Source organism: Oncorhynchus tshawytscha, linkage group LG20 (genome assembly GCF_018296145.1).
Source record: "Oncorhynchus tshawytscha isolate Ot180627B linkage group LG20, Otsh_v2.0, whole genome shotgun sequence".
NCBI lineage: Eukaryota > Metazoa > Chordata > Actinopteri > Salmoniformes > Salmonidae > Oncorhynchus > Oncorhynchus tshawytscha.
In genome coordinates this window covers 46,740,015-46,760,014 of record NC_056448.1, presented here as the reverse complement: position 1 = coordinate 46,760,014, position 20,000 = coordinate 46,740,015, and the positions used below count along the sequence as shown (strand labels likewise).

The window sequence follows — 20,000 nt, the reverse complement described above, 5'->3', positions numbered from 1 at the left end:
GTCTGTCTGTCTGTCTGTCTGTCTGTCTGTCTGTCTGTCTGTCTGTCTGTCTGTCTGTCTGTCTGTCTGTCTGTCTGTCTGTCTGTTCATCAGTCCATCTTGACTACATCTACCATGTGTCTGTCTGTCTGTCTGTCTGTCTGTCTGTTCATCAGTCCACCTTGACTCCATTTACCATGTCTGTCTGTCTGTCTGTCTGTCTGTCTGTCTGTCTGTCTGTCTGTCTGTCTGTCTGTCTGTCTGTCTGTTCATCAGTCCATCTTGACTCCATTTACCATGTCTGTCTGTCTGTTCATCAGTCCATCGTGACTACATCTACCATGTGTCTGTCTGTCTGTCTGTCTGTCTGTCTGTCTGTCTGTCTGTCTGTCTGTCTGTCTGTTCATCAGTCCATCTTGACTACATCTACCATGTGTCTGTCTGTCTGTCTGTCTGTCTGTCTGTCTGTCTGTCTGTCTGTCTGTCTGTCTGTCTGTCTGTCTGTCTGTCTGTCTGTCTGTTCATCAGTCCATCTTGACTACATCTACCATGTGTCTGTCTGTCTGTCTGTCTGTCTGTCTGTCTGTCTGTCTGTCTGTCTGTCTGTCTGTCTGTCTGTCTGTCTGTCTGTCTGTCTGTTCATCAGTCCATCTTGACTACATCTACCATGTGTCTGTCTGTCTGTCTGTCTGTCTGTCTGTCTGTCTGTCTGTCTGTCTGTCTGTTCATCAGTCCACCTTGACTCCATTTACCATGTCTGTCTGTCTGTCGGTCCACGTGTAGAACTGTCTGTCTGTCTGTTGATGTGTATAACTGTCTGTCTGTCTATCAGTCTGTGTATAACTTGTCAGTCAGTCAATCTGTCTGTCTGTCCGTCCGTCCGTCCGTCCGTCCATCCGTCCTTCCGTCCGTCCATCCGTCCATCCGTCCATACATCGTTCACATAGCTGGTCTTACCACTGTATTCAGCCCTGTGATCTGTCCTGTCTTCTGTCCTGTAATCAGCCCTGTCTTCTGTCCTGTCTTCTGCAGCCCTGTGTCCTTGTCCCCAGGTCTTACCCATCACGCTGTCTGTGCCGTTGGTGGTGGCAGTGCAGGAAGCTGTACTGTACTGATTGGAGGCACTGCTACGATGGAAACTGGACATGGGAGGAAGACTGGGGTTGATGTCTGCCGAGGAGTGTGACGGGTAGCTCTGTAGGGAGGGAGAATAGAGGGAGAGAAACAACCATCAGACTAAACATCTAACCCATTAGAACCCTCAGACTAAACATCTAATCCATTAGAACCATCAGATTAAACATCTAACCCATTAGAACCCTCAGACTAAACATCTAATCCATTAGAACCATCAGATTAAACAGCTAACCCATTAGAACCCTCAGACTAAACAGCTAATCCTTTAGAACCATCAGATTAAACATCTAACCCATTAGAACCATCAGATTAAACAGCTAACCCATTAGAACCATCAGATTAAACAGCTAATCCTTTAGAACCATCAGATTAAACAGCTAACCCTTTAGAACCATCAGATTAAACAGCTAACCCTTTAGAACCATCAGATTAAACAGCTAACCATCTAGAACCATCAGATTAAACAGCTAACCCTTTAGAACCATCAGATTAAACAGCTAACCCTTTAGAACCATCAGATTAAACAGCTAACCATCTAGAACCATCAGATTAAACAGCTAACCCTTTAGAACCATCAGATTAAACAGCTAACCCTTTAGAACCATCAGATTAAACAGCTAATCTATTAGAACCATCAGATTAAACAGCTAACCCTTTAGAACCATCAGATTAAACAGCTAACCATCCAGAAACAAGAGCAGTAAAAGGCAGTAAGAGTGAGAATACCAAGACTAAGATGATCAACTGATGCAGCGAGACAAGGAGACACAGAAAGTGACTGAAAGACAGAATAAGAAGCAGGAAGTGGAGAGGAGGAGGAGAAGCGGATTAGAGAAAGGAAAGGAGGAGAGGATACTCACCAGCCGGTCGTGAGGGTGGGTGCCACAGTAGCTGCTGCTCTGGGGTCCGTGGGAGGAGTTACCCAGCATGCCACTGTAACCAGGTTGGTTCATTCCACTGGAGGAGCTCCACGGGTCAGCACCGTCTAGAGGGGGAGGAGAGGGGCGCATGAGGGTCCCGGAACATACACTTACGATCACAACAGACCCTGCTATCTGGAGGGGGAAGAGAGGGGCGCATGGGGGTCCCGGAGCATACACTTACGATCACAACAGACCCTGCTATCTGGATACACAAGGTTAACAACAGGCTTTCACCCCCAACCAAGTTGCCCATCCCTGCTCTGCTGCCACACAGTCCTTGTCGTTGTGTTATTCCCTAATAGTTTGCCTTTCATTGTGTCATTGTGTATCAGTGTAACAGGTGAGAAAAAAGCTGTCACCATCACCATCCATCTATATTTTAAAGATGAAAGGTCACATATAAGGTTGGTTAAAGTATAGAGATGTGAAGAGAAATGCTCCAGTCTACCTGACATAAAGAAGGAACTGGGGAACCCTCCACTGGGGGGTTTGGAGGAGGGGTACACTGGTGAGTCCCTGTTGTAGTCAGCCGTGCTGGCAGACGGGGCATATACCTGGAGAGAGAGAGAGAGAGAGAGAGAGAGAGAGAGAGAGAGAGAGAGAGACAGACAGAGAGAGAGAGACAGAGAGAGGGAGAGAGAGAAGGTCAGACGGACACCTTTACAATAAAGTTCCAATGTCATTGGCTTAGATAACAAGTAGATCAAAAAATTATGTACGTTAAGACCCACAGTGTGACTATATAGAATAACTAGCAGTCTGAGCTTTACTTAAGGTCTCATCACGGAGACACATTAGGTCTGACATGCCTCGCAACAACACCCCGCCAACCCCTGCTCTGAGATGTTTGAGTGATGAGAATATAAGTGTGTGTGTGTGTGTGTGTGTGTGTGTGTGTGTGTGTGTGTGTGTGTGTGTGTGTGTGTGTGTGTGTGTGTGTGTGTGTGTGTGTGTGTGTGTGTGTGTGATGAGAATGCAGAGATGAGTAAAATACACAGAAAAGTGCTAGTTACAGCAGGAAGCAGACTTTTCAGCCAACTTGTGTGTGTGTGTGTGTGTGTGTGTGTTGTGTGTGTGTGTGTGTGTGTGTGTGTTTGTGTTGGGAATAGAGTTGACGGAAGCAGAGAAGCCAGATCGGAAGCTCGGAGGCTCTCAGGACATCATATCATCCATGTGTGTGTGTGTGTGTGTGTGTGTGTGTGTGTGTGCTCCTCTCGGGACATTTTAGCCATGTCAGCTGGGAGCTGAGAGCAGAGATCTGCGTCAGACAGACAGCTAGCCAGCGTCATGCTAACTAGGCTCGCACGCTAACGGGACCCCCTCCCCCCCAAGGCAGAGCAGACTACCCAACACAACTCAGTGTTACTAAGGCAACACCAGCTCTATTAGGTCCAGACGTCCAGTTTACCTTCTGAAAAATAGTTCACATGTATTAATAACAATAAGATAAAAACATCGCTGACCTTTTGAAGAATAAAACTTGTTCTTCTGAGCGAGAAAGTGAAACTAAAATTACTCCAAAATACTAGATCATATTTGTTCCAAGCCACATAATCTGTTTTCTATAATGTAACGGAGTCTGGGAGCGAAACACAAATCATAAAACCACACTACAAATTTGTCTTACACTGGCAAAGAATTGTAGAATTGAGAGCACTGCACAGAGAGCTGGGAGGCTTAGTTCCCATGAAGCACAGCGGTGTCTGTCTGTCTGTCGGTCTGTCCGTGTGTCTGTCTGTCTGTCTGTCTGTCTGTCTGTCTGTCTGTCTGTCTGTCTGTCTGTCTGTCTGTCTGTCTGTCTGTCTGTCTGTCGTGTGCCTGTCTGTCTGTCTGTCGGTCTGTCCGTGTGCCTGTCTGTCTGTCTGTCTGTCTGTCTGTCTGTCTGTCGGTCTGTGTGTGAATGTCTGTCTGTCTGTCTGTCTGTCTGTCTGTCTGTCTGTCTGTCTGTCTGTCTGTCTGTCTGTCTGTCTGTCTGTCTGTCTGTCTGTCTGTCTGTCTGTCTGTCCGTGTGCCTGTCTGTCTGTCGGTCTGTCTGTCTGTCGGTCTGTGTGTGTGTGTCTGTGTGTGTGTGTGTGTGTGTGTTCAGGCCTGGGAATGCTATTAGTCTCTAGTCTATGAGGGGATACTTCAGGAGTCTTTTCCTCTCTTCCCACTGGAGACCCAAACGGTTTCTATCTGCTCTGATCATAAAACCACATTCATGGAGATGCTGATTGACACACACACACACACACACACGCACACCACCATGCATGCATACAAACACTTGTGATCACAGACACACACACACACACGACACACACACACACACACACACACACACACACACACACACACACACACACACACACACACACACACACACACACACACACACAAGCGCATGTGACCAACATATGAAGTTAAAAACTGATGTGCCATGCAGCCGTGTTTTTCCAGCGAGTTTTCAGACAGTTCTCTAGACATGGCTGGGGTTGCGGCTAAGGTATGCGTTGAGAGTAAGCTAGACAGAGGGCTTTCAGGAAGTATGGTCTGTTACTGTGGGTTAGGGTTCGGGATGGGGGTTAAGGTTAGGGATGGGGGTTAGGGATGGGGATAAAGGTTAGGGATGGGGGATAGGGTTAGGGCTGGGGGTTAAAGTTAGAGCTGGGGGTTAGGGTTAGGGATGGGGGTTGGGGTTAGGGATGGGGGTTAGGGTTAGGGCTGGGGGTTAGGGCTAGGGGTTAGGGATGGGGGTTAGGGATGGGGGTTAGGGTTAGGGATGGGGGTTAGGGTTAGGGCTGGGGGTTAGGGTTAGGGCTGGGGGGGTTAGGGCTGGGGGTTAGGGTTAGGGATGGGGGTTAGAGATGGGGGTTGGGGTTAGGGATGGGGTAAAGGTTAGGGATGGGGGATAGGGTTAGGGCTGGGGGTTAAAGTTGGGGGTTAGGGCTGGGGCTTAGGGTTAGGGATGGGGGTTAGGGCTGGGGGTTGGGGTTAGGGGTTAGGGATGGGGGTTAGGGCTGGGGGTTGGGGTTAGGGATGGGGGTTAGGGTTAGGGATGGGGGTTAGGGCTGGGGGTTGGGGTTAGGGGTTAGGGCTCCGACTAGCTTGGGGGGTGGGGTTACTGGGGGTTAGGGATGGGGGTTAGGGTTAGGGATGGGGGTTAGGGTTAGGGCTGGGGATTAGGGCTGGGGGTTAGGGCTGGGGGTTAGGGTTAGGGATGGGGGTTAGGATTAGGGATGGGGCTTAGGGCTGGGGGTTAGGGCTGGGGCCACACCAAACTGGAAGTCTTCCGACTAGCTTGGAAAGACAGTACTGTGCAGTACCGAAGAGCCCTTACTGCTGCTCCACCAAACTGGAAGTCTTCCGACTAGCTTGGAAAGACAGTACTGTGCAGTACCGAAGAGCCCTTACTGCTGCTCCACCAAACTGGAAGTCTTCCGACTAGCTTGGAAAGACAGTACCGTACAGTACCGAAGAGCCCTTACTGCTGCTACACCAAACTGGAAGTCTTCCGACTAGCTTGGAAAGACAGTACCGTACAGTACCGAAGAGCCCTTACTGCTGCTACACCAAACTGGAAGTCTTCCGACTAGCTTGGAAAGACGGTACCGTACAGTACCGAAGAGCCCTTACTGCTGCTACACCAAACTGGAAGTCTTCCGACTAGCTTGGAAAGACAGTACCGTGCAGTACCGAAGAGGCCTTACTGCTGCTACACCAAACTGGAAGTCTTCCGACTAGCTTGGAAAGACAGTACCATGCAGTATCGAAGAGGCCTTACTGCTGCTTGATCATCCTATTTTTCTAACTTAATTGAGGAAAATAAGAACAATCACAAATTCCTTTTTGATACTGTCGCAAAGCTAACTAAAAAGCAGCATTCCCCAAGAGAGGATGGCTTTCACTTTAGCAGTGATAAATTCATGAACTTCTTTGAGGAAAAGATTATGATTATTAGAAAGTAAATTAAATTAAAATTAAATAAATTTAAATCTGCGTATTCCTTCAAAGCTCAGTTGTCCTGAGTCTGCACAACTCTGCCAGGACCTAGGATCAAGAGAGACGCTCAAGTGTTTTAGTACTATATCTCTTGACACAATGATGAATATAATCATGGCCTCTAAACCTTCAAGCTGCATACTGGACCCTATTCCAACTAAACTACTGAAAGAGCTGCTTCCTGTGCTTGGCCCTCCTATGTTGAAGATAATAAACGGCTCTCTATCCACCGGATGTGTACTAAACTCACTAAAAGTGGCAGTAATAAAGCCTCTCTTGAAAAAGCCAAACCTTGACCCAGAAAATATAAAAAACTATAGGCCTATATCGAATCTTCCATTCCTCTCAAAATTTTTAGAAAAGGCTGTTGCGCAGCAACTCACTGCCTTCCTGAAGACAAACAATATATACGAAATGCTTCAGTCTGGTTTTAGACCCCATCATAGCACTGAGACTGCATTTGTGAAGGTGGTAAATGACATTTTAATGGCATCGGACTGAGGCTCTGCATCTGTCCTCGTACACCTTAGTGCTGCTTTTGATACCATCGATCACCACATTCTTTTGGAGAGATTGGAAACCCAAATTGGTCTACACGGACAAGTTCTGGCCTGGTTTAGATCTTATCTGTCGGAAAGATATCAGTTTGTCTCTGTGAATGGTTTGTCCTCTGACAAATCAACTGTAAATTTCGGTGTTCCTCAAGGTTCCGTTTTAGGACCAATATTGTTTTCACTATATATTTTACCTCTTGGGGATGTTATTCGAAAACATAATGTTAACTTTCACTGCTATGCGGATGACACACAGCTGTACATTTCAATGAAACATGGTGAAGCCCCAAAATTGCCCTTGCTAGAAGTCTGTGTTTCAGACATAAGGAAGTGGATGGCTGCAAACTTTCTACTTTTAAATTCGGACAAAACAGAGATGCTTGTTCTAGGTCCCAAGAAACAAAGAGATCTTCTGTTGAATCTGACAATTCATCTTAATGGCTGTACAGTCGTCTCAAATAAAACTGTGAAGGACCTCAGCGTTACTCTGGACCCTGATCTCTCTTTTGAAGAACATATCAAGACCATTTCAAGGACAGCTTTTTTCCATCTACGTAACATTGCAAAAATCAGAAACTTTCTGTCCAAAAATGATGCAGAAAAATTAATCCATGCTTTTGTCACTTCTAGGTTAGACTACTGCAATGCACTACTTTCCGGCTACCCGGATAAACCACTAAATAAACTTCAGTTGGTGCTAAATACGGCTGCTAGAATCTTGACTAGAACCAAAAAATGTGATCATATTACTCCAGTGCTAGCCTCCCTACACTGGCTTCCTGTCAAAGCAAGGGCTGATTTCAAGGTTTTACTGCTAACCTATAAAGCATTACATGGGCTTGCTCCTACCTATCTCTCTGATTTGGTCCTGCCGTACATACCTACACGTACACTACGGTCACAAGATGCAGGCCTCCTAATTGTCCCTAGAATTTCTAAGCAAACAGCTGGAGGCAGGGCTTTCTCCTATAGAGCTCCATTTTTATAGAACGGTCTGCCTACCCATGTCAGAGACGCAAACTCGGTCTCAACCTTTAAGTCTTTACTGAAGACTCATCTCTTCAGTGGGTCATATGATTGAGTGTAGTCTGGCCCAGGAGTGGGAAGGTGAACGGAAAGGCTCTGGAGCAACGAACCACCCTTGCTGTCTCTGCCTGGCCGGTTCCCCTCTTTCCACTGGGATTCTCTGCCTCTAACCCTATTACAGGGGCTGAGTCACTGGCTTACTGGGGCTCTCTCATGCCGTCCCTGGAAGGGGTGTGTCACCTGAGTGGGTTGATTCACTGATGTGGTCATCCTGTCCGGGTTGGCGCACCCCCTTGGGTTGTGCCATGGCGGAGATCTTTGTGGGCTATACTCAGCCTTGTCTCAGGATGGTAAGTTGGTGGTTAAATATATCCCTCTAGTGGTGTGGGGGCTGTGCTTTGGCAAAGTGGGTGGGGTTATATCCTTCCTGTTTGGCCCTGTCCGGGGGTGTCCTCAGATGGGGCCACAGTGTCTCCTGACCCCTCCTGTCTCAGCCTCCAGTATTTATGCTGCAGTAGTTTATGTGTCGGGGGGCTAGGGTCAGTTTGTTATATCTGGAGTACTTCTCCTGTCCTATTTGGTGTCCTGTGTGAATTTAAGTGTGCTTTCTCTAATTCTCTCTTTCTCTCTTTCTTTCTCTCTCTCGGAGGACCTGAGCCCCAGGACCATGCCCCAGGACTACCTGACATGATGACTCCTTGCTGTCCCCAGTCCACCTGGCTGTGCTGCTGCTCCAGTTTCAACTGTTCTGCCTTATTATTATTCGACCATGCTGGTCATTTATGAACATTTGAACATCTTGGCCATGTTCTGTTATAATCTCTACCCAGCACAGCCAGAAGAGGACTGGCCACCCCACATAGCCTGGTTCCTCTCTAGGTTTCTTCCTAGGTTTTGGCCTTTCTAGGGAGTTTTTCCTAGCCACCGTGCTTCTACACCTGCATTGCTTGCTGTTTGGGGTTTTAGGCTGGGTTTCTGTACAGCACTTTGAGATATCAGCTGATGTAGGAAGGGCTATATTAATAAATTTGATTTGAAATTTGATTTGGTTAGGGATGGAGTTATGGGGATGGGGGATGAATTGTGTGTGTGTGTGTGTGTGTGTGTGTGTGCGTTTGTGTGTGCGCGTGTGTGTGTTGCTACCCTGGTATATTAACCCCATGATTACTACACTAGAGTAGAGAATTAATCACACACCAGGTTAAACCACAGGAATTAAACCACAGGTATTAAACCACAGGTATTAAACCACAGGTAACCACAGGTATTAAACCACAGGTATTAAACCACAGGTAACCACAGGTATTAAACAACAGCTAACCACAGGCATTAAACCACAGGTATTAAACCACAGGTATTAAACCACAGGTATTAAACCACAGGTATTAAACCACAGGTATTAAACCATGGGTAACCACAGGTATTAAACCACAGGTATTAAACCACAGGTATTAAACCACAGGTATTAAACCATGGGTAACCACAGGTATTAAACCACAGGTATTAAACCACAGGTATTAAACCATGGGTATTAAACCACAGGCATTAAACCACAGGTATTAAACCATGGGTAACCACAGGAATTAAACCACAGGTATTGAACCACAGGTATTAAACCACAGGTATTAAACCACAGGTATTAAACCACAGGTATTAAACCATGGGTAACCACAGGTATTAAACCACAGGTATTAAACCACAGGTATTAAACCATGGGTAACCACAGGTATTAAACCACAGGCATTAAACCACAGGTATTAAACCACAGGTATTAAACCACAGGTAACCACAGGTAACCACAGGTATTAAACCACAGGTATTAAACCACAGGTATTAAACCACAGGTATTAAACCATGGGTAACCACAGGTATTAAACCAGAGGCATTGAACCACAGGTATTAAACCATGGGTAACCACAGGTATTAAACCACAGGCATTAAACCACAGGTATTAAACCACAGGTATTAAACCATGGGTAACCACAGGTATTAAACCACAGGCATTAAACCACAGGTATTAAACCACAGGTATTAAACCACAGGTATTAAACCACAGGTAACCACAGGCATTAAACCACAGGTATTAAACCACGGGTATTAAACCACAGGTATTAAACCACAGGTATTAAACCACAGGTATTAAACCATGGGTAACCACAGGTATTAAACCACAGGTATTAAACCACAGGTATTAAACCACAGGTATTAAACCATGGGTATTAAACCACAGGTATTAAACCACAGGTATTAAACCACAGGTAACCACAGGCATTAAACCACAGGTATTAAACCATGGGTAACCACAGGTATTAAACCACAGGTATTAAACCACATGTATTAAACCATGGGTTACCACAGGTATTAAACCATGGGTATTAAACCACAGGTGTTAAACCACAGGTATTAAACCACAGGTATTAAACCACAAGTATTAAACCACAGGTATTAAACCATGGGTAACCACAGGTATTAAACCACAGGTATTAAACCACATGTATTAAACCATGGGTTACCACAGGTATTAAACCATGGGTATTAAACCACAGGTGTTAAACCACAGGTATTAAACCACAGGTATTAAACCACAAGTATTAAACCACAGGTATTAAACCACATGTATTAAACCACATGTATTAAACCATGGGTATTAAACCACAGGTGTTAAACCATGGGTATTAAACCACAGGTGTTAAACCACAGGTATTAAACCACAGGTATTAAACCACAGGTATTAAACCACAGGTATTAAACCACAGGTAACCACAGGCATTAAACCACAGGTAATAAACCACGGGTATTAAACCACAGGTATTAAACCACAGGCATTAAACCACAGGTATTAAACCACAGGTATTAAACCACAGGTATTAAACCACAGGTATTAAACCACAGGTATTAAACCATGGGTATTAAACCACAGGTATTAAACCACAGGTATTAAACCACAGGTATTAAACCATGGGTAACCACAGGTATTAAACCATGGGTATTAAACCATGGGTATTAAACCACAGGTATTAAACCATGGGTAACCACAGGTATTAAACCACAGGTATTAAACCACAGGTATTACATCACAGGTATTAAACCATGGGTATTAAACCACAGGTATTAAACCATGGGTAACCACAGGTATTAAACCACAGGTATTAAACCACAGGTATTAAACCACAGGTATTAAACCACAGGTATTAAACCACAGGTATTAAACCACAGGTATTAAACCATGGGTAACCACGGGTATTAAACCACAGGTATTAAACCATGGGTATTAAACCACAGGTATTAAACCACAGGTATTAAACCACAGGTATTAAACCATGGATAATCATGGGTATTAAACCACAGGTATTAAACCACAGGTCTTAAACCACAGGTATTAAACCACAGGTATTAAACCACAGGTATTAAACCATGGGTAACCATGGGTATTAAACCACGGGTATTAAACCACAGGTATTAAACCACGGGTATTAAACCACAGGTATTAAACCACAGGTATTAAACCATAGGTATTAAACCACAGGTATTAAACCATGGGTAACCACAGGTATTAAACCACAGGTATTAAACCACATGTATTAAACCATGGGTTACCACAGGTAATAAACCATGGGTATTAAACCACAGGTGTTAAACCACAGGTATTAAACCACAGGTATTAAACCACGGGTATTAAACCACATGTGTTAAACAACAGGTATTAAACCACAGGTATTAAACCACAGGTGTTAAACCACAGGTATTAAACCACAGGTATTAAACCACAGGTATTAAACCACGGGTAACCACGGGTATTAAACCACAGGTATTAAACCACAGGTATTAAACCACTGGTATTAAACCACAGGTATTAAACCATGGGTAACCACAGGTATAAAACCACAGGTATTAAACCACAGGTATTAAACCACATGTATTAAACCACAGGTATTAAACCACAGGTATTAAACCACAGGCAGTTAACCACAGGTAACCACAGGTATTAAACCACAGGTATTAAACCACAGGCAGTTAACCACAGGTAACCACAGGTATTAAACCACAGGTATTAAACCACAGGTATTAAACCACAGGTATTAAACCATGGGTATTAAACCATGGGTAACCACAGGTATTAAACCACAGGTATTAAACCACAGGTATTAAACCACGGGTATTAAACCATGGGTATTAAACCACAGGTATTAAACCACAGGTATTAAACCATGGGTATTAAACCACAGGTATTAAACCACAGGCATTAAACCACAGGTATTAAACCACAGGTATTAAACCACAGGTATTAAACCACAGGTATTAAACCATGGGCAACCACAGGTATTAAACCATGGGTATTAAACCATGGGTATTAAACCACAGGTATTAAACCATGGGTAACCACAGGTATTAAACCACAGGTATTAAACCACAGGTATTAAACCACAGGTATTAAACCATGGGTATTAAACCACATGTATTAAACCATGGGTAACCATGGGTATTAAACCACGGGTATTAAACCACAGGTATTAAACCACAGGTATTAAACCATGGGTATTAAACCACAGGTATTAAACCATGGGTAACCACAGGTATTAAACCACGGGTATTAAACCACAGGTATTAAACCACAGGTATTAAACCACAGGTATTAAACCACAGGTATTAAACCACAGGTATTAAACCATGGGTAACCACGGGTATTAAACCACAGGTATTAAACCATGGGTATTAAACCACAGGTATTAAACCATGGGTATTAAACCACAGGTATTAAACCACAGGTATTAAACCACATGTATTAAACCATGGGTAACCACAGGTATTAAACCACAGGTATTAAACCACAGGTATTAAACCACAGGTATTAAACCACAGGTATTAAACCATGGGTAACCACGGGTATTAAACCACGGGTATTAAACCACGGGTATTAAACCACGGGTATTAAACCACAGGTATTAAACCACAGGCATTAAACCACAGGTATTAAACCATGGGTAACCACAGGTATTAAACCACAGGTATTAAACCACATGTATTAAACCATGGGTATTAAACCACGGGTAACCACAGGTATTAAACCACAGGTATTAAACCACAGGTATTAAACCACTGTTATTAAACCACAGGTATTAAACCATGGGTAACCACAGGTATTAAACCACAGGTATTAAACCACAGGTATTAAACCACAGGTATTAAACCACAGGTATTAAACCACAGGCATTTAACCACAGGTAACCACAGGTATTAAACCACAGGTATTAAACCACAGGTATTAAACCACGGGTATTAAACCATAGGTATTAAACCACGGGTATTAAACCACAGGTATTAAACCATGGGTATTAAACCACATGTATTAAACCATGGGTAACCACAGGTATTAAACCATGGGTATTAAACCACAGTTGTTAAACCACAGGTATTAAACCACAGGTATTAAACCACAGGTATTAAACCACAGGTATTAAACCACAGGTATTAAACCACAGGTATTAAACCACAGGTGTTAAACCACAGGTATTGAACCACAGGTATTAAACCACAGGTATTAAACCACATGTATTAAACCATGGGTAACCACAGGTATTAAACCACAGGTATTAAACCACAGGTATTAAACCACAGGTATTAAACCACAGGTATTAAACCACGGGTATTAAACCATGGGTAACCACAGGTATTAAACCACAGGTATTAAACCACAGGTATTAAACCACAGGTATTAAACCACAGGTATTAAACCACGGGTATTAAACCACAGGTATTAAACCACGGGTATTAAACCACAGGTATTAAACCATGGGTATTAAACCACAGGTATTAAACCACAGGCATTAAACCACAGGTATTAAACCACGGGTATTAAACCATGGGTATTAAACCACAGGTATTAAACCACAGGTATTAAACCACATGTATTAAACCACAGGCATTAAACCACATGTATTAAACCATGGGTATTAAACCACAGGTATTAAACCACGGGTATTAAACCACAGGTATTAAACCACAGGTATTAAACCACAGGTAGTAAACCATGGGTATTAAACCACAGGTATTAAACCATGGGTAACCACAGGTATTAAACCATAGGTATTAAACCACAGGTATTAAACCACAGGTATTAAACCACAGGTATTAAACCATGGGTAACCACAGGTATTAAACCATAGGTATTAAACCACAGGTATTAAACCACAGGTATTAAACCATGGGTATTAAACCACAGGTATTAAACCATGGGTAACCACAGGTATTAAACCATAGGTATTAAACCACAGGTATTAAACCACAGGTATTAAACCACAGGTATTAAACCATGGGTATTAAACCACAGGTATTAAACCACAGGTATTAAACCACAGGTATTAAACCACAGGTATTAAACCATGGGTATGTCATATGATCAAAATAGACACTTTCAACCTGATTGGTTCAACATAATTTGAGGACACCATACTAAATGCAAACCTTATAACCTTATTTCATGGACAAACAAATCAACAAAAAAGTTGCTCAATGCAAAAGCAAGATGTCTCACACACACACACACACACACACACACACACACACACACACACACACACACACACAGAGACACACACAGAGACACACACAGAGAGAGAGCGAGAGAGAGTTTCTACACTTGATCAGTAGCAGATGTGTTAGAATCCGTGCACTTGGAGAAGTAGTCAGGAAACCCGCACCCCAGTTCCCCAGCCTCCTCCATCTCCTCCTCCCTCTCCGCTGCACCTGTGCCGGGCCCCAGCAGCACTAACACACAGCAGACTGGGCCCTGTGGACTGAACCGGAACCAGTAAGTCTAGCAGACTTTTTCTCACCACTCCCCACTCCTCCCATTGTCCAGTAGTCTTCCTCCACCCTTCCCATTGTCCAGTTGTCATCCTCCACCCCTCCCATTGTCCAGTAGTCTTCCTCCACCCCTCCCACTGTCCAGTAGTCTTCCTCCACCCCTCCCACTGTCCAGTAGTCTTCCTCCACCCCCCTCATTGTCCAGTAGTCTTCCTCCACCCTTCCCACTGTCCAGTAGTCTTCCTCCACCCCTCCCATTGTCCAGTAGTCTTCCTCCACTCCTCCCATTGTCCAGTAGTCTTCCTCCACCCCTCCCATTGTCCAGTAGTCTTCCTCCACTCCTCCCATTGTCCAGTAGTCTTCCTCCAGGAAGCTCATTAGAAAGTGTGTGTGTGAGCGAGAGCATACCAAACCGGAAAGAAATCCCACCCACCTTCCCTTTATTCTATCAACCCGCAGTAATGCGCTCCAGATGCAGCCCTGTGTGTGTGTGTGTGTGTGTGTGTTTGTGTGTGTTTGTGTGTGTGTGTGTGTGTGTGTGTCCGTGCGCGCAGGCCCTGGGCCTGGTGTTAGCATTACATGCTAATTGATTCCATATGAGCCACAGCGAGCTATGGGAGAGAAAAGGCAGGGGGGGAGAGAGCACAGACTAGCCTAATACACCCCTCTGAAACTCACACCCTCAAACACACACAGCCACATCTGCACGTAATGCACACATGCTCAGAAAGCTGGACTCAACATTGTTAATCTCTATCATACGCCCACACACACACACACACATGTACACAAACACACACACACAAACACACACACACACACACACACACACTCCTGGCTTTCCTGTGGCGCGCCGGCTTCACGTTGCTTGATTACGGTGCACCATGCTAGGACAAGTGTTTACCACCACAGTGTGCACCTGTGTCTGAGGACGCTAGAGTTTTCACAGGAAGTGGAGGGAGTTGGAGGGGACTCTGAGTCCCGGGCTGCAGCGGAGGGGGGACCAAGGCCGTGGGGGAGGCCAGGATCCCGGGGGAGAGGAGGAGAGGCCAAGTCAGGAGGGAGGGAAATCACAGCCCTAGGGGTGAGGTAGGGGGAGGCTAGGGTCCAGGGGAGCGAGGAAGAGAGGCCACATCAGGGGGTAGGGGGACTCCAGTTGACACCTATCCAGAGGGCAAGTCGAGGGGGAGGATCCCGGAGAAGTAGAGGGAGAAACAGGAAAAGGAACAACCATATTTGTCTCAGAGAAACACAACTTCCTGTTGAAATAGACCTCTTGTGGTCAGTCCTTTCACATACCTCCCAAATGGTGGTTATAGTCCCTGGTCTAAAGTAGTGCACTGTGTAGGGAATAGGGTGGTTATAGTCCCTGGTCTAAAGTAGTGCACTGTGTAGGGAATAGGGTGGTTATAGTCCCTGGTCTAAAGTAGTGCACTAGGTAGGGAATAGGGTGGTTATAGTCCCTGGTCTAAAGTAGTGCACTAGGTAGGGAATAGGGTGGTTATAGTCCCTGGTCTAAAGTAGTGCACTAGGTAGGGAATAGGGTGGTTATAGTCCCTGGTCTAAAGTAGTGCACTGTGTAGGGAATAGGGTGGTTATGGTCCCTGGTCTAAAGTAGTGCACTGTGTAGGGAATAGGGTGGTTATAGTCCCTGGTCTAAAGTAGTGCACTATGTAGGGAATAGGGTGGTTATAGTCCCTGGTCTAAAGTAGTGCACTGTGTAGGGAATAGGGTGGTTATAGTCCCTGGTCTAAAGTAGTGCACTATGTAGGGAATAGGGTGGTTATGGGCCCTGGTCTAAAGTAGTGCACTATGTAGGGGATAGGGTGGTTATGGTCCCTGGTCTAAAGTAGTGCACTATGTAGGGAATAGGGTGGTTATAGTCCCTGGTCTAAAGTAGTGCACTATGTAGGGAATAGGGTGGTTATGGGCCCTGGTCTAAAGTAGTGCACTATGTAGGGAATAGGGTGGTTATGGGCCCTGGTCTAAAGTAGTGCACTATGTAGGGAATAGGGTGGTTATGGGCCCTGATCTAAAGTAGTGCACTAGGTAGGGAATAGGGTGGTATTTGTGACTAAGCTTGGTGGCCGTTTCTACAGTTCTACTATCAAAATGAAAACGTTATGGACAAATCACTGACGACTCTAAATACAAAGTTAAAGATTCTAGGAGGAGCTGGTGAACCAGCCCAACCCAGGCAGTTAAAACAGTTAAAACTACACTCTGAAGATCTCAGATTGTACCTCTACAGCAGGCTCTGACCCAAAGCAACAGAACCATACAGTCCCTGACGTCACTCTCTAACGCCCAACCACAGTCACTCGTTAACGCCCAACCACAGTCACTCGTTAACGCCCAACCACAGTCACTCTAACATCCAACCACAGTCACTCTCTAACGCCCAACCACAGTCACTCTCTAACGCCCAACCACAGTCACTCTCTAACGCCCAACCACAGTCACTCTCTAACGCCCAACCACAGTCACTCTCTAACACCCAACCACAGTCACTCTCTAACACCCAACCACAGTCACTCTCTAACGCCCAACCACAGTCACTCTCTAACGCCCAACCACAGTCACTCTAACACCCAGCCGCAGTCACTCTCTAATGCCCAACCACAGTCACTCTAACACCCAGCCGCAGTCACTCTAACGCCCAACCACAGTCAGGAGACAGTGTGCCTCCACTCTTAGCCTCCTCATCCTGTCTGCCACACTAACATACCTAGTCCAGCCTAACATACCTAGTCCAGCCTAACATACCTAGTCCAGCCTAACATACCTAGTCCAGCCTAACATACCTAGTCCAGCCTAACATACTTAGTCCAGCCTAACATACCTAGTCCAGCCTAACATACTTAGTCCAGCCTAACACACTTAGTCCATCCTAACATACTTAGTCCAGCCTAACATACTTAGTCCAGCCTAACATACTTAGTCCAGCCTAACATACCTAGTCCAGCCTAACATACCTAGTCCAGCCTAACATACCTAGTCCAGCCTAACATACTTAGTCCAGCCTAACATACTTAGTCCAGCCTAACATACTTAGTCCAGCCTAACATACTTAGTCCAGCCTAACATACTTAGTCCAGCCTAACATACCTAGTCCAGCCTAACATACTTAGTCCAGCCTTTGATATCCCCCTCCTCATCCACTAGCCTCCTCCTCATCCGCTAGCCTCCTCCTCATCCCCTAGCCTCTTCCTCATCCGTTAGCCTCCTCCTCATCCGTTAGCCTCCTCCTCAGCCGCTAGCCTCCTCCTCAGCCGCTAGCCTCCTCCTCATCCGCTAGCCTCCTCCTCATTCCCTAGCCTCTTCCTCAGCCGCTAGCCTAATTACAGAGACAGTCTCGGTCTTGGGTTTGGGATGGTGGTGGCTTTGAACACCAGGCTAAGCTCTGAGTGAACCACACGGGAGAGGGAGAGAGGAGAAACCCACAGGCCGACTTTCCTCTTTCCTCTGGAAAAACCGAAAGACCCCAATTTTTGCTTGTTTACACTGGTGCCTCCAAATGAATTCAAGATGGTGGCTGGACTAGTGGAAAGCCATCCAGCGCCTGCAGGGATTGGATCAAAGACATTCGATTCAGCAATTTGGAGTTTTTAATTGACCACTAATTAGGTCAAATTAACCCGGCAAAGGTTGGCCTCATTGCCAAGAGCTCCTCCTCATCCGGGGAGCCTGTGTCATTCTCTCTGTGTGTGTGTGTCTTGTGTCTCTGTGTCTGTCTCTGTGTGTGTGTGTGTGTGTGTCTGTGTGTGTCTTGTGGTTTGTGTGTGGTGTGTGTGTGTGAACACCAGGCTGTGCTGTGAGGCAGGTGGGTGAGGCAGGGGAGAGGGGGGCAGGTGGGTGAGGCAGGGGTTAGAGGGGGGCTCTTTGGGTGAGGCAACCGAAAGGGGGCAGGTGGGTGAGGCAGGTGGGTGAGGCAAAGGGGTTCAAGATGGGGGCTGAACCCGTCCTAACACAGAACCCAGTCCTAACACAGAACCCCGTCCTAACACAGAATCCCGTCCTAACACAGAACCCCGTCCTAACACAGAACCCCGTCCTAACACAGAACCCCATCCTAACACAGAATCCCATCCTAACACAGAACTCCAGGCTAGTACAGAGAGGTGATTCTAGGGCAGTGCCAGGCTAGTACAGAGAGGTGATTCTAGGGCAGTGCCAGGCTAGTACAGAGAGGTGATTCTAGGGCAGTGCCAGGCTAGTACAGAGATGTGATTCTAGGGCAGTGCCAGGCTAGGGGTACAGAGAGGTGATTCTAGGGCAGTGCCAGGCTAGGGGTACAGAGAGGTGATTCTAGGGCAGTGCCAGGCTAGTACAGAAGGTGATTCTAGGGCAGAACCCCAGGCTAGTACAGAAGGTGATTCTAGGGCAGTGCCAGGCTAGTACAGAAGGTGATTCTAACACAGTGCCAGGCAGGTAACAGAGAGGTGATTCTAGGGCAGTGCCAGGCTAGTACAGAGAGGTGATTCTAGGGCAGTGCCAGGCTAGTACAGAGAGGTGATTCTAGGGCAGTGCCAGGCAGGTACAGAGAGGTGATTCTAGGGCAGTGCCAGGCTAGTACAGAGAGGTGATTCTAGGGCAGTGCCAGGCTAGTACAGAGAGGTGATTCTAGGGCAGTGCCAGGCAGGTACAGAGAGGTGATTCTAGGGCAGTGCCAGGCTAGTACAGAGAGGTGATTCTAGGGCAGTGCCAGGCTAGTACAGAGAGGTGATTCTAGGGCAGTGCCAGGCTAGTACAGAGAGGTGATTCTAGGGCAGTGCCAGGCAGGTACAGAGAGGTGATTCTAGGGCAGTGCCAGGCAGGTACAGAGAGGTGATTCTAGGGTAGTGCCAGGCAGGTACAGAGAGGTGATTCTAGGGCAGTGCCAGGCTAGTACAGAGAGGTGATTCTAGGGCAGTGCCAGGCAGGTACAGCGAGGTGAGTCTAGGGCAGTGCCAGGCTAGTACAGAGAGGTGATTCTAGAGCAGTGCCAGGCTAGTACAGAGAGGTGATTCTAGGGCAGTGCCAGGCTAGTACAGAGAGGTGATTCTAGGGCAGTGCCAGGCTAGTACAGAGAGGTGCCCAATAAGTGTCAGAGCCCTCTTGTGGAATGCATCTAAAATCATTATGATAGTTCTGTATAGAGTTCTATTGTTTATGCAGATCTGTGGTTTAAACAATAGGAAGCCACCAGAATGGAACAGCACAATATAAGCCTGTTATTGTTGTTGTATTCTTTGGAAATCCCTTGTAATTGACAACAAATGCAAATGAAGGAATTTTTTTGTGAGTATTGTGTGTTTTGACTGTGAGAAGAGGAAAGATGAGTTCGGACAGAAGCTTTGGGTTTGGCCGGGGGTGTAGGGCCGTCATTGTAAATAAGAATTTGTTCTTAACTGACTTGCCTCGATAAAATAAAAGTTAAATAAATGAAAGTACACATTTCGAGTGATGTAGAGCCAGGCAGCGAGACAGGAATGTGTACTATAGCACACTGACAAACACCCCTGAGGAAAAACTAATCACTATCAAACTAATAACTAAACTAATGAAAAAAACACAATGGTCAAAGTAGGAAATCAAATAACGAATCAATCCCTCT

The 20,000-nt window shown here is 45.7% G+C and overlaps 1 protein-coding gene across 19 annotated transcripts in view; it reads right to left on the bottom strand.

The window, feature by feature from the left end:
* The window catches only part of tcf4 (transcription factor 4), a 417,619-nt gene that overhangs the window by 96,812 nt on the left and 300,807 nt on the right, over positions 1 to 20,000 (bottom strand). For 12 of the 19 annotated variants that reach the window (XR_006079479.1, XR_006079480.1, XM_042302739.1 and 9 more), the window contains 3 exons: positions 2,488 to 2,593; positions 1,977 to 2,101; positions 937 to 1,174 (listed from right to left, as the gene is read on the bottom strand). Coding sequence is in view for 17 of the 19 variants with exons in the window: in XM_042302739.1 (XP_042158673.1) it covers positions 937 to 1,174; positions 1,977 to 2,101; positions 2,488 to 2,593 (469 nt within the window). In the remaining 2 variants the exon portion in view is untranslated. The remainder of the gene's footprint in view (positions 1 to 936; positions 1,175 to 1,976; positions 2,102 to 2,487; positions 2,594 to 20,000) is intronic. The other 7 variants (XM_042302745.1, XM_042302744.1, XM_042302748.1 and 4 more) reach the window with 1 other exon arrangement.